Raw genomic sequence first — 15,954 nt, 5'->3', positions numbered from 1 at the left:
AAAAATGTAAATTTTCAAATCCTTCAAATAATTCTTCTTTTGGATGTATATTATAAAAAAATAAATCATCTAATAATTTATTAATTTTATCATTTGTATATTTATTTTCTTCTTTTCTATCTTTTGTTTTATTTTCTAATGAATAAAAATATTTTTCAACACGTGGTATACCATGTTCATTAACATTTACTTGTAATTTGTTTCAAATGTTGTCATCATTTTTTCAATTGGTCTACTACATTTATCTGTATTATGTAACATTGGTATTTTAACATTCTTTGGACGATTGTTTTCATAATCAGCAAGTAATCTAGTAATATTGTCATCAACTTTTTTACGTTCTTGTACATTTGCTCTTAAACGATTAAAAATATCATTTACTTTTGGTGCTGTATTCTGTAATTATTAAATATTATTGTAGACACTGTAGACTTTTAATTTTAATTATGAATTTAAAGTTATTTATCGCCAAGTTTTTTTTGGATTGTATGACCAATTTTATTGTTGAGAATGAGAATTTCATTATTGTTATTAACAACACGAATCAAATCATCTATTTTTTGCTCATTTATTCTGAATTGACATAAAAGTTGATCGTATTTGTTGAAAGAGTTTGGTTTTCTTTGACAATTGTCAATATGATGGCTCCCATGTTTGCAATAAAAGCAGTACAAACTTGTGCGTTTGCAGCCGAGGGTTGTGTGGCTGGTCAATCTACATTTTTCAGATTTGCTTGAATAATCACCATTTGCTTGCCAACACCACGACCACCACTACCACTAGCACGACCAACATCATAATCTCCTTCAAATTTGCGTTTTTTTTCTGCTATTGATTTTTTAACTTGTTCGATTTTCAATAATGTTTGCTTTTTCAACAATTTTTTTTCTATTTCTTCTTCTTCTCTTTTCAACTGTTCCAATGTTTTTTTTTCTTCTTCAAAATCATTTGACCTGCGGAAAAAAATAAAAAATTAATTATAACCTAAAAAAAAAAGACGCCACGCCACGCCACGCTTTTAAATCATTTTATTTAATTTCTAATAATCCTTACCCTGATTCCAACATATTGATGAGTCTTCTTAATTAAACATTATTAATAAAATTATTAATTATTATTAGTTTTATTATTTGAATAATTTATAATCAAGTTTGAGACAAAGCGTAGTGCTTTATGGCCAGTACATATACCTTGCAATGCCTTGTTCATTTTAGAATATGAAAGTGACTGCAAGAGGAGTAGAGCGCTGTCGACTTACTGCCTTGGTGAAAATATTTTTCCGCGATTTCTCCTGAATTTCTCCATGCGGAGAAATGAGTGGAGAAAGGTATCAAAATTTTTTTCCGAATTTTCTCCGAATCGACTTGACTGAAGAAACTTTCGGAAATATTTCTCCACGATGAGAATACGCGGAGAAACATGTGAAAAAAATAATTTTACCGCGGAGAAATTTTTTACGAACTTTCTTTGAATCGACTTGGGTGGAGAAACGTTCGGAACTATTTCTCCGCAATAAAAATACGCGTGTGAAAAAATAATTTTACTGCTGAGAGATTTTTTCTAAAATCAACGACGAGGAGAAATTTTTCCGTCGTTCCTCCAAATCAACTTGGGTAAGGGAACGTTCGGAATTATTCCTCCGCAAAAAAACACACACGCAGAGAAACATGTGAAAAAAATTTTACCGCGGAGAAATTCTTCTGAAATCAACGACGAGGAGAAAATTTTTCCACTCATTTCTCCGCATGGGTCAATTTGGGAGAAATTCGGAGTAATCACAAGAAATTCGGAAAAATTCGGAGAAATATTTTCACCAGGGTCTAGCTATGATAAATGTAAATTAAAATTTGCTATGGATGAAGCGCGACTGCATGTACACTCCATTCAATAAATAATAATGGCTCTCCTGAAAGCTTAGCAAGTGTGTTTTGCTTGCGAAACAAGCATACTTTGCTTCACAAATATGTGCCTTGCGTCCTTTAAAAAGCAAATCCCGCTTGTTTTCAAAGCAAAAAAACTCTTGCTCAAAGCTTCGAACAGATCTATTCCGATTTATTGAGTGGGGCTGCAGCAAGTTTATAGCTGCCACTGTTAAAAAATATTTCTCAATTTATACTTTGAACGAAATTTCAGTGATTTTTTCTCAGCTCACCGTCTATAGAGTAGGCTATTTTCTTATGAGGCACTTTGGCGATTTTGATGCGAATTCTTTGAATGTATTATTGATTTTGGAGATATTTTGACGGGGCAAAAAGTACAAGCTTCGCTGTAATAGTATATTCTATTTCTATATACTAGTCGTCATAATAATTGAATATTAAAAAAAAATAGAGTCAAATGTTCATTGCACCCTAAGTGTTCCGTAGGGTTTTTTTTTTTTTTTTTGTATGATGTTACTTTTTTGTTATCAAGAACCTTGAAATTATAAATTATGACACTACATTTTGTTAAATAAAAAAAAAAATAAAGGACCTAAAAATCTCAAAAAAATATCATAGTCTGCTGATGAAGCGTCGTCAATAGGGACATTGCCGGAATCAATATGTTAATATTTACAATTGGGCCCTGCAAGAAAATAGAATTATTAAATCTAATGAGGCCCATAATTGAAAAAAAAATTATGATGATCGTTTTTGGAAAAAAAAAAACATTAATTTGATTTAACATCGACTAATTCGGTTCGTCAGTTCAAAAAATATCTTGAAATAACAGATTCTGACAAAAAATATCTCAAAGTCTACTAAATGAAGCGTCGTCGATTAAAATATTGCCTTCTCCGTCGTTTCTCATCTAAAAATGATTTTTTTATTTTTGACAATTACTAAGCTTTCTCCGCCTAAAATTTAATCGGACTATTTTCCACTTGAAATTAATACAAACCTTTTTCCATCATGGAACGACCACGGAAGTTTTGTAGACCAAGTACCTTAGGGATATATTAACATTTTAGAAAAAAAGTGTCTTTGAATTTTTATTTTTTTCATAAGAAATGAACATCATTATGCTTTGTGTTATGTAACAAATAATAATTAGTCATTTTTTTTTTTTTGAAAAATTGAAAATTGAAAAAGTTAGAAAAAAGTCGGACAAGTGGTGGCGAAATGTTTGAGAAAAGTCGAAACAAGTTGTAAGTGGAGAAAGGTTGTAGAAATGGTAGAGAAAGGATGGAGAAAATTCGGAATAAATTTTAGGTGGAGGAAGGTTGGAGACATTTGTCCGCCATTTCTCTAACCATGGGTCATTTTCGGAAAAAACTGAAAAAAAATGGAAAAAGGGCGGAGAAAAATTCCCACGAGAGCCCCGATAGGGGTCCAGCTGTAGTGCCACCCCCGCGTGGTTAGTCTCGCCAACGACTTCCGTCTTCAGCTGACAATTATAATACAGGTTATAATACAATTAAATATATCAGAATATATCAAATATATCAGAATATAATATAAGGGAGAGTGGCTTAAAATCGTCAGGGTGCCCAAAATGGTCAGCCTTTTTTTTCTATGAAATAAATATATTTTTTTTTTTTTTTAATTTTTTTTTAATGAACTTTTATCACCTAAAATGACATAATGTAATACAGGTTACGTTTGGATGTTTTTTTGTTTTTTTTTTTTTGAATTTTTCGATTGGTTTAATTTTTCTAAAATGGCGTCTGATAGTAAATAAAGCGGTAAATTTTTAAATCTAAAAACTTAAAACACACAGAATATAATAAAATTAATTAATTAATAATTGGGTTAAGCAATGAAAATCTAGATTAATTCAGCATAATTAAGAATGAAAAATTAATATTTTTAAAAAGAACCATTAAATTTCCACAAAGTGGTAATATAATTGAAATTTTTTGATAATCGATAACGTTGATAATCAATAATGTTATTACTTGAAGTGATCAGGTGGCAACTTCTCAATCCATTGTGGGATCCTGGAAATTCGAACTATTTTCCCCTTTTAATTTTTACCCCTTTTTTTATTTTTCCTTATTGGTGAAAATTTGATTGGATCCCTATTATTCAGCATAATGAAAAAATCCTGTTGTTTCAATCCAAAAAAACTTGGGAATAATATTTCTGGAAGTCTCAATTGCGTATAAAATCCGGAGAAATCCAGAGAGAGTTTTTTCACCATAGGGAAAGTTATAATATTTTAATAATTTTAGGCATATTAGATTTTTCACACAAAATAAAAATATACTGTCGTACGTCTGTCGGATTTGTGTGAGAAATGCAAATTTTCATAGACGTTTCTCTTTTTTTATTTTTGTCAGGGTTTATTACTACAAGTGATCGAGGCAAGACCCTAACTTCAACCTTGTGTGTTTCTGCAGCAGGGCAGAAGTTACCACCACTCTTTATTTTCTCGAGAAAAAAATTAATACCTGCTCTGTTAGCTAACACAACAGAAGGAACATGGGGGTTGGTATCTGAAAAAGACCACTGAGTTATTTTTAAAATGGTTCCAGTGGTTTGTGGCTCGAGTCAAGCCAACCAATGAAAGTCCTGTCTTGTTGGCTCTTAATGGGCACTCCAGCCATACTAGAAATTTAACAGTTTCAAAATATGCTTGGGACAACAACGTGGTTATTATTTGTTTTCCTCCACATTGTACCCATCGTCTTCAGCCATTGGATGTGAGTGTCATGAAGCCACTTTCAGTTAAATACACTCACATCCTAAATGACAAAATTCGAAATGGACAACGGCTGCTGGAGGAACACATTCCATCAATGGTTTGTGAGGTTTTTGAGGCAGCAGCAACACCCCAAAACATCCAGGGAGGATTCAGAGCCACTGGAATACATTCTTTTAGCTGGTTGATATACTTGATCGTTCCATGAGTGGATTATCAATGGAACATGATCAAAGAAAAGAACATTCTGATCCAAGGACTAGTCCAGGTGATGATGATAATAATAATAATAATAATAAAAATAATAATGAAGAATTAAGTTGTTCACGTTCAAGTGCTGGTGATGATGTTGATGATGATGATAATAATACCAGTAACCAAGTGCAAAGTTGTACACACCCAGGAAAAAATCGTCATATCAAATCAGATCAAATTTCAATTTGATCTGGCTCAGATAAGATTTGATCTGATCAGATCTGAGTACAGATCAAATTTTATCTGACCAGATCTGACTAGATCAAACTAGATCAAACTTGATCTGGACCCAGATCAAATCGTATCTGACCAGATCAAACTTGATCTAACCAGATCTGACTAGATCAAACTTGATCTAACCAGATCTGACTAGATCAAACTTGATCTGCGCCCAGATCAAATCTTATCTGACCAGATCTGACCAGATCAAACTTGATCTGACTAGATCTAGTTTGATAAAACTTGATCTGCACTTAGATCAAACTAGATCACGGGCGAATGAATGTTTAAGAAGACAAATTTTTCTTACGTTTTATAATCACTGCCGTGGTTAGTAGGTAAGGCTATGGATTTTCACACCAGAAACATTGAGTTCAAGTCCGAGTGATGTCAATTATTTATCGTAAAAATATAGAATTCTCAATTGTGTTTCATTAAAACTACAAGAAGAAAAACCAAATTCTTCAATCGAACATTGACTAATTTGAAATTATTTTTATTAAATTAATAAATTTTTATCCAGATCAAGTCAGATCAAGCCAGATCTGAAATTGTCCAATAATCTTTATCTTGCTTGATCTGGAATATGCCAGATCAAATCTGATCTGATTTGATCTGATGATTTTTCCCTGCCCAGGTAGGAAATGACGACGGGGACAAGCCTGGGACAGGCCTGTTTGTCGGGCTCTGAGGCTCGTGTCAAGCCTGGGTGAGCCCTGGAATGTTCACTAAGTTTTTGCCGGTGTCAGGCTTGTATCCCAGGCTTGTTTTCCAGGCCTGGCACAATCCTGTGTCTCAGGCGTGACACACAGGCCTGCAAAAAAAACTAAAAAAATAATATAAATCAACATAACATTATTTTTTTTTTTATTTAAACAATTTGAATAAACGACATTAATTAAACGAAAACAAATGGAGGTGACGTGGGATCGATCCGGGGTCTCTCACGTAGAAGTCGAACGCGCTATCAAGTCAACCGTCGGGGTATTGATGTAAGATGTAGTGAAACTTTTTTATATGAATAAACTCTACTGAGACTCAATACACAGTCCTCGCAAAAGCCTGACACAATAGTCAAAGCCTGATAATTTCTCTTTAAAATTTATATAACATTTATACAACTAATTACTATTTTTTTTTTTTTTTTATTAAATATATGCACAAGTCAAGTCTCGTGTGAGGCTTGGTAAAACGATGGGCACCAGCTTGACACAAGGCTGTATTTCAAGGCTCGTGTAAGACCGGGTAAAATCAAAAAACACAAGACTGAGTTACTAAGGCCCGTGTGAGACCGGGTAAAATCAACGGGGACAAGCTTGTATCTAGCCTGTGCTACCGAGGCTCGTGTGAGGCCGGGTAAAATCAAACAATACAGGCTCGACACAAGACTGAGTTACCAAGGCTCGTGTAAAACCGGGTAAAATCAACGGGCCCAGGCCTGAGACAAGCCTTGGCTACCAAGGCTTGATACACAGCCTTTGCACAAGCCTGACACGGGCGTCAAGCCCGAGAATTCCTACCTGGGTGGGCATACAACTACTGGTACAGGTGATGATGGTGATGAAGATAATGATGATTATGATGATGAAATAAATGCAAATAATAAAAGACACATGCCTCCAAGTAGGAATATTTATGAACAACACAAACAAAAAAAAAAAAAATTCAATGTTAAACCTACTGAAATATTTAAACAATCAATCAATATCAATCAGCTTCAACAACGAAAACGACGTCCAACTGGTAAGACAGCTGTATTGACATTTATTAATTATTTGGGCACATATAAAATGTTCACAAGTAAACAAAAAATCATTGAATTAATTTTGGGATTGTGGAACCTGTTCTTCGTCATCATTCATTGAAATTGTTGTTATTTTTAATTGTTGAATTGTTAATTAAAAAAAAAAAAATTATTTTCATATTTTATAAATTAATAAGTTAATATCTCAATTTAAATATTAATTGTCGAAATTTTGAATAATACTTATAGTTTATCATTTGTCATTTTCATTATTATTAATTTAATAAATAAATATTTTATTGTGTTGTTAAAAAATTTAAAGGTTTAAATTTCACCGCATTTCATCTATTCAACGCCATATTAAAAAAGTTAAACCAATCGAAAAATTAAAAAAAAAAAATAAAAAAAAAAAAAAACATCCAAACATAACCTGTATTACATATGTCATTTTAGGTGATAAAAGTTCATTAAAAACATTTAAAAAAAATTTTAAAAAAAATATATTAATTTCATAGAAAAAAAAGGGCTGACCATTTTGGGCACCCTGACCATTTTGAGCCACTCTCCTCTATATATCAAAATATAATATATATATCAGAATGGAACCTAACCAAAAATTCACAGTGGAAGCAATCATGGCCCGAGTCGCTGCAAAAACAAAGTTATCGGAGGCTGAAGCTACACTGACTGCTATTCAAAATGGTTCTGCTGGTGGTTGTACTGAGAGTGCTAATGCTGAATCAAATAAATCTGGACGTGGTGGTGGTGATAACAACAGGTAAAAATATATTAAATTAAAAAAAAAATTTTTTTTCTTATAAATTTCTTTTTAGTTCCAGGTTTTGGAAAAGACAATATTACGCATTAATTCGTGGACAAGAAAGAAAATGAGGAGGGGATATAGAAGTATGATAAATTATTTTTGAATATTCATTATATATACTTGAAGAGATAACATAGAAATTAAAACCAGATGACTATGATAAAAATATACAACAAGATACTTCAGAATGTCTGAAAATTATTCAATGAATATTCAGAAGATGAAAATTGCAAAAAAATAATTAATGATTCTGTTTATGGTAATTCAATTGAAATAAAAAAATGTGTAAATTGTAAAGATGAATTCCGTATAACAGATTCATTTTTTGTAAATTACTTGTATATTCAAACACATTCTTCTGGTACAAGAGTACGGAATTTGATAAATAGTGATTCAAATAAACAAGAATTGTAATAAATGTGAAAAAAATAATAGTTTATCAGAAATTTTTCTCCGCCTTTTGGCCACCTTTCTCCACTTTTATCCAGCTTTTTGCAAAAATGACCCATGGCGAACAAATTTCTCCAACTTTTCTCCACCCTTTCTCTGACTTTTCTCTACGATTTGTCCGACTTTTTTTCAACTTTTTCAATTTTTTCAAAAAAAAAAAAAACTAATTATTACATAACGCAAAGCATGATGATGTTCATTTTTTTTGAAATAAATAAAAACTCAGAGACTTTTTTTCCAAAAAAGTTGATATAACTAAGGTACTTGATCTACAAAACTCCCGTGATCGTTTCATGATGGAAAAAGGTTTGTATAAATTTTAAGCGGAAAATCGTCAGAATAATTTTCAGGTGGAAAAATCTTGGTAATAGTAGAAAAATAAAGGAATTATTTTCAGGTGGAGAAATGGTGGAGAAAGGTCGGAAAAATTTGTCCGCTCTTTCTCCAACCGTGGGTCAATTTTGGAAAAAGTTGCAAAAAAGTGGAGAAAAGTCGGACAAAATGCGGAGAAAAATTTCCACCATGGCATTTAAAGTAAAATGTTGGAGCATTTTCCCTCGACCGCTTGGATTTTTTTGATGTATTTTTTTTCAAGTTAACTCGTCAAAAAATTTAGCAGGAATTTTTTTTTCGAAATTTTTTTCCCTACCCCTTAGTGCTGTTACCACCTTTTCTTGGAAAGATTCAACCGATCTCAAAACATACCTTTCAGATGAAAACCAACGTATTGTTCGTAAAATGAAAATGGAACCATGATTCCGTATATTTTTTTTTTGATTTAAAAAATTTCAAAATTTTAACAAATTTGAAAAATGTCGAAGTTTTTTTCGTTGTTCTAAATTTAAAAAAAAAATAAAAATAAAAGATGCCTCCGTAATTTTTTCGATTTTTCATTTTCAATTATTATAATAAGTAGGAATTAGTTACCGAAATGACGTTGGCTATGATTTTTACTAAACTACTACTGTAATATTTGCTGTGGATTTCTCTCCGTGTATACATTTTTGCCTTTATAATAATACATTTTTCTCATCTATTACATCCCTTTTAATAGCAAGATCTAATGACAGAAAGTACACGGAGAAAAATTTTCACTCAATTTTACTATGGTGCCAAATTACCATAGAACTATCTCGTAACTATTAAAAAATTCACTATAATTTTAAGAAGTATGCGTCTAAATTCAAGACCTTTTTAGCATTTATTTCAAGAAGTTTTTTTGTCATTACAAGAATAATTTTTCTTTTTTCAAAACTAATTTAGTTTCATTTCAAATCTAAATCTGTCATGTTTCAAGAATTTTTTTGTCTTTGAACAAGAAGTTTTCCATTCATAACAAGAGCTTTTTTTCTTCTTTCAAAACTAAATATTTCCTAGAACGAAAATTCTATTTTCAAGAAGTTTTGTTATCAAATATAGAATTTTTTTTTCACAGTGCAAACAAAGTAAATTTTGCGTTTGACCATTGCAAGAATTACTATGGCACACCGCGGAAGGTCGCACTGCCAGTATAGGTGGCATTCTCCAATGAAAATTGCTATGTCCATCTCAATTTTTAATATGATGCTCTTATGGTACCAGCTTACTGTAACACAACGCAAAAATTGCTATGGTATTATATTTTAAAAAAATGTAAATTTTTCTCCGTGTCAGACGTCAGTGTTCAATTTTTTGAAGCTTGGATAAAATTGAGACGCCCTGTGGCCTGTAGGTTCCATGCACGTGAAACCCAGGAAAGCAGAAGTGAAAAGACTCGGGTTCAAATCCCGGTAAGGGTCCTTTTCCTATTTTTTCCAATTTCGTCATTTGTAAAAATGGCCCATGAATAGAACGTAAATTAATTTTTATGTTTAAATAATGTTTAAGATATCTTAGAATTTATTAATTTACTGGTGCGTTTACCTTAGATCTATTGTTATCTATTTTTTTATATAAAAAGAAGAATAATGATGAGTTGAACTTATTATTGTCTTTGCTTTTAAATTACGATCTTATGTATATCTAGGATGTTTTAAATAATGATACACAATTTTTTGTAATCCTTTGTTAGGCAAATTTGTTCCTTTTTTTTTCGATGTAGAAGTTCTTGGTCTTAATACTTAGTTATCATTCCTTATCAAATTTAATATAACACTATCATTTTATTTGTGCAACAACAATGTTTTGCTTTTAACAACATAGCTTCTTTAATGCCCCGTGAGGTGATAATTTACAATTTGTAATTTAAGGACCCAATATGTGATGAATGTCAAAACGGGCTGGTGCACGGAGAAAAGTTTTCACTCAATATTACTATGGTGCCACATTACCATAGAACCATATTATGATTATTAAAAAATTTACTGTCATTTCAACGAAAAAAAACAATTGTAGTCTTGAAAAATTAAAATGTACCATAGCGATTTTTTCATGTTTTTTTTTTTGCTATTCCCCGATGAAAAAATTACAATGCATAAAGAAATTTTTACAGAAACCAAATTTAAAATTTAAAATAATCCAGTCTAAAAATTACATTGCACCATAGCAAAAAATATTTTTTTCTTTTCTTGCTTTGTTTATTTCTAAATTTTACTTTGTTGTTATGGACAAGATTAAAATGATCCTCTGAAAATTTACAATGTACCATAGTAATTTTAATAACTTTCTTGGATTTCCTGTAGGTGTCACTAACAAATACAAAGCAACATATTTAAAATTACAATGGGCCATAGCAAAATTGATGAAGGACTCAGAAATGTCAACCGCCCCCACTTTTTAGTCAACTGCGCAGGCGTGACTTTGCTTATTTTCAAATTGTTAATGTAAAACAAATAATATTTCCCTTACAGATACGTTATTGTGGCGCAGCGGATAACTCGTAGGATTTGCATCCCGATGATATGGGGTTCAAATCCTAGGCTTGAAAATGTTTTTTTACAATATTTTTTTACGAGCGTTTATAAACATAATAAATTTTGCGTTTGCCCATCGCAAGAATTACTATGGTACATCGCGAAAGGTCGTACGGCCAATAAGTGGCATTTTTCAATGAAAATTGCTATGGCCTGTCTCAAAATTTAATATGATGCTCTTATGGTTCCAGCTTACTGTAACACAACGCAAAAATTGCTATGGTATTATATTAAAAAAAAATGTAAATTTTTCTCCGTGTGTATAAATAAAAAATCCGCTTAAACCTTCCAAGGGATGTCGTCCTCGCGTCAGCCATGGATGATTTTTTTCCGGATTATTCCAGATCTCTTCGGCTTATGCCGGATTTTTTTGTAAAATACGGAATATTCCGGAGTGGGAAATTTTTTTCTTTTTTTTTTCATAAAACTTGATCATCAAAAGTTGATCTCACTTAAGTCATTAACAGCATGATCTACTTATCAGACAACTCAGAAATAATATAACCAGTGTCACTGACCATGTGCCATGTTAGTTGCATTCGTCAGATTCTATTCTTTCCCTGGCAAATACTAAAAGTAGTGGAAGTTGTTCACTAGCTACTGAGACCGAGCTTGATTCCAAGATTGACTCCGATGTCTGAATTCTTGGTAGAGTTTCGTTTTTTTTATCTTATTTTCTAAATGAAATAATTATCTATGTTGTCAATTTTCTTGAATTTTTTATTCTTAGCTGACAATAAGAATTGACGCAATTATTGACAACTTTAACACACAGGGTATACGCGTTATCTCTGTTTTTACGAATGACTTTTTTTGTTCTGATTTAGTACTTTACAATTTACTATCGGATTGTATAGCCCTGGACAATACACAACTTTGATATTTTTTTCAATTTTATCTTTTTAAATAAATAACCTTTAAGGCGCAAATATTAGTTTGACGATGGGACTTGGAATCAACCATAAGAAAATTATTACTAAATTTTTTTTTTGCTCAATTATATCATCATACATGTATACGCGTATTCTCAAGGTAATTCAATATTTATATTCAGTTCAACTTTTTTATGTATTTATTAACAATTATCATTTACACGCTTGACTTTTTCACTTTTCAGTAAAATATATTTTGTGGTACAAAACTTTTCCAAATGATATCGACTTTAAAATCTTTAAATTCTTTAAAATTTTGTTTCAAATTGGAATTCTTTTTTTTTTTTATTCTTCAATATGATGGAGAATAATATACTATATATTTTTTTTTAATATACCTACAGTTGATAAGTAGTTTTAGCTCAAATTATTTTGTATTATATGCTTTCAAAAACGTTATTTTAATATATTTTTTTTTTTATTATTGCATAACTTGTCAAGTATTTGTTGTTTATGACTAATTCTAGAAAAAATAATTTGTCAGTAAAAATAACAGAAATAAAATTATCATAAAAAAATATTATCTGTGAATAAAAAAAAACCGATTTTCCGTCGTACTGAAAATTATATAATTTATTCATTGTTAAAGCATAAAGAAAACATTTATCAACTGTTCTTTGAAGTAACGTAATTTGCGAGAAAATATGAAAAACGACAAGGTTTCATATTTTAAATCATCATCTTAAATTTATAATTTATATATATTATATATATATGTATTCTGCCACCTATGATGGCTTTACTTTGTTCAGGTGTCAATTTAATTCGTACATGGATAGTAAAATAAAAATCAAATAAAAGCTAAAGCTTTATAAAAATATTCAAAAATATAAACTATCAAAATTTGTCCTTATAATGTCATATAAATTTGTGCTTTCACTTCCCTTTAGAAGACCTTTTTTAATTTTTTTTTTTTTTTTTAATAAACTTTCTGTATTAAAACAACAATGAAAAAAAAAAACATATATATAACCACTGTGCTAAAACTATTATATAGTTAAAAAAAAAAAAAAAAATTCAATCAAATGAAAGTTGTCGGAATGATCCATCTATTCCAAATAAATCATCTTGAGTTTTTGGTTTTCCACATCTCAATGCTTCATTAGATACAACCGTTTCTTGTTCTTTGAACCACGGTGTGTAATCTTCCAATTTTTTCATCCAAGTATCTAAAATAAATTTTAAAAAAATAATAGAAATAATTTTCAATGTCCATTAACAGTTTCTTAATTATTCAAAATTATTACCATTTATTTCCTTGACAGTACCAGCATTACCACCATACTCAGTTGGTAAAATTTCTTGAGGTATGTATTCGTAAAGTGTTTTAATATTACTATGCATAAAAATACGATTTCTTATTTTTTCTTTGAGAAATGGTTTAACAAAATTAACAATTGAATCAACAATTGGACTGACATTGACAATATGTATTTCTTTGAGTTTAACTGGATATGCTTCTTGTACACAAATAAGAAATTTTTTAACAAGACTTGGTGTAAATTTTGCAAAATGTGATGGTGTCGCTATTGCTGCATCAAGTATATAGACATCACCAGCAACACCAACAAGTTCTTCCTTTAAACGTACATCACCAATCATCATAACCAATTTCATTGCTTCACCAACATTTGGGGTTGGTAAATCTTTGTCCAATCCACGCATTAAAATAACACGACGACCATTTTTCGTTAGTCCAGGAAGTGGAGGAATTTGACTTGAAAAAAAATATAAAATTAAATTAAGGTTGATTCCAAGTCCCATCGCCGTACCAATATTTATGCCACAAAGGGCCCGTATATTAATAACGCTATTTTTTATTCCCCGTATCCTGAAATTTTTGTGGCGCCACTGATGAAAAAACCAAGTTCTTTAGTAGTATGTGTGTGCGCGGCAACACACTAGCAAACAAAGTTTACGTCGTACGCCAAAACCATGCTTGTGTTCATGTCTGTGTGCCGCGCATCTAGCAAAATTTCGAAGTTTAAAAGTTGAATATTTATTAAAAGAAAAAGAAGAAAAAATTGAAATAATTATCAAAATTTCGTCTTGTCCAGGGCTACAATCTGATAGTAAATGTACAGTTTTGAATCAACACAAAAAAAAGTTATTCGTAAAAACATGAGGTAACGCGTATACCTTGTGTGTTAAAGTTGTCAACTTTGACAGTAAATATCTCGAAAAAAGCAAACAAGAAAAAATTCAAAAAAATTCACAATATAGATAATTATTTCATTTAGAAAATAAGCCGAAAAAATCGAAAGTCTATCAGAAATTCAGATATTCGGAATCAACCTTAATTTTAGAGATCGCCAAATAATAAATATATTACTCACATCATTTTTACAAGTTCTTTCATTTCTGGTCTAGTAACATCACGATTTGTAAAAAATTCGGGAGCAGCTCCTCTCATTGTAAAATACATGTCTAATTTTTTTTTACATTTTTCAAGTGAAAATTTACAACCACGAAGAAAAGTCATCAGCCTGTAGTCATCTTGAGATTTAAAAAAAAAATAATTAAATAAACATCACGAGTGAATGATTTTATTTCAAAGTTAAGGAATTATTTTTTTTTACCAAAACTGTCTGGCAAATGAGGCTGTTTCTTAAGCCACTCTTTTATGTACTCGAGGTCATTTTGTCTCGTCGCAACATTCTCATTTAGCTCAACTCTGATGAGTTTCGACATTTCTTCAGTTGGTTGTATTAGCAGCATCTAAATGAGAAAAGAAAATTGTAATGAAAGTTTAAAAAATGGAAAAAAAAACTTTAATTATAAAGATATTATATATATATATATATAATTTAATTTATATGTATATAATAAATTTATATACATATAAAAAAAAAAAAAAAAGCTCAAACAATTAAAAGACGATTTCTCATAATTTTATTAATCAATAATTTCCATACACAAATAATTCATAGACAAGTGTATGAATAGCTTGATTTTAGCTTATAATAATATTTTTTTTTTTTTTTTTTATTGACTTAAAAAGTTGCTCAACTTTTTATGCGTCAGTATGTTTATAATCAACCTGGCAATGGAGGTAATACATCGTAAAGTTTACGCAAGTTTAAAGCCACGTGGTCCACTTGCGATGACATTGCACAATTATTTTGTTAATACAGAGGAAAAAAAAAAAAACATTAAACCGAGAAATTCATCACGGTGACCAGGTAATATTGCACAATTTTTACTTTCTCTTACTGTTTCGTTGTGAAGGGGATACGTTAAAATCCATGATACATTTCGTTATATTATTTATAATTTTTTCTTTTTTTTTTCATTAAAAAAATTTAACTTGAAAATTAAACTCAATTGAATATTAAAATAAATACTATTTTACCATGGTTTATTTTCTATTTCATATTGAAAATTCAAAAGATATTTTTCTTCAAAACAACGTAGTACACGCGCTTTTTTTTTTGATAAAAATAAATACTTACTTAATATTTAAAACAATGCTAAAATATATACTTTCATAAAAAAGTATTATAAATTAAATCAAATCATATTAAATTTAATAAAAATTTCTTCAACATACCTTTATGGATTTTTTAAAACTTTTTATCCGAAAATAAAATCGGTAACAAATAAAATAGTAAATTTTAAAATCTACAAAAATAGTATTGTTTAGATTATATAGAAAAATTAGGTTGATATTTTTACACTGATTAATTAAAATTATTGTTTCAGACAAACAAACTAGCGAGCAATAACACTTTCTCGAGATGGAGAACGTTTTACCAAATGGAAATGAAACAACTTGGACCGGTTCTCCTTATATTTAGTTTCATCCCCACCATTGATTATTTCCCCCCTCAGTATCATCAAATAACAATGAAAAACAGCAAATATATAAAAAATTATACATTCGTTTTTTCCTTGACATTCCACAATCCACTTGCAAAATGAATAAAAATTAAATAAAAAAAAAAGAAATAAATTAATATATTATATTTAAATCAAAAGATTTTATCACTAATCAATTTCAAAAATAATTGAAAGAAA

At 30.1% G+C, this 15,954-nt stretch overlaps 1 protein-coding gene across 1 annotated transcript; it reads right to left on the bottom strand.

Moving 5' to 3' along the window:
• Nucleotides 1-12,062: 12,062 nt before the first annotated feature.
• On the bottom strand, nucleotides 12,063-15,695 carry LOC122851885 (alpha-tocopherol transfer protein-like). The gene is made up of 5 exons (XM_044151384.1): nucleotides 15,488-15,695; nucleotides 14,517-14,655; nucleotides 14,274-14,433; nucleotides 13,185-13,654; nucleotides 12,063-13,106 (listed from the first exon to the last, which is right to left on the bottom strand). The coding sequence occupies exons 2-5, from the start codon at nucleotides 14,653-14,655 to the stop codon at nucleotides 12,955-12,957; spliced, it is 921 nt and encodes a 306-aa protein (XP_044007319.1). The 5' UTR covers nucleotides 15,488-15,695; the 3' UTR covers nucleotides 12,063-12,954.
• Between the last annotated feature and the right edge of the window lie 259 nt (nucleotides 15,696-15,954).

Source organism: Aphidius gifuensis, linkage group LG3, assembly GCF_014905175.1.
Source record: "Aphidius gifuensis isolate YNYX2018 linkage group LG3, ASM1490517v1, whole genome shotgun sequence".
NCBI lineage: Eukaryota > Metazoa > Arthropoda > Insecta > Hymenoptera > Braconidae > Aphidius > Aphidius gifuensis.
Note: the sequence above shows the minus strand (reverse complement) of the source record. Positions and strands in the feature narration are given on the sequence as shown.

Coding starts and splice junctions, on each gene's coding strand:
- LOC122851885 (XM_044151384.1), bottom strand. CDS start 14,655: ATGCTGCTAATACAACCAACTGAAGAAATGTCGAAACTCATCAGAGTT. Junction 14,434..14,516: donor TCATTTGCCAGACAGTTTTG/GTAAAAAAAAAT, acceptor TTAAATCTCAAG/ATGACTACAGGCTGATGACT. Junction 13,107..13,184: donor TACTGTCAAGGAAATAAATG/GTAATAATTTTG, acceptor AATTTATTTTAG/ATACTTGGATGAAAAAATTG.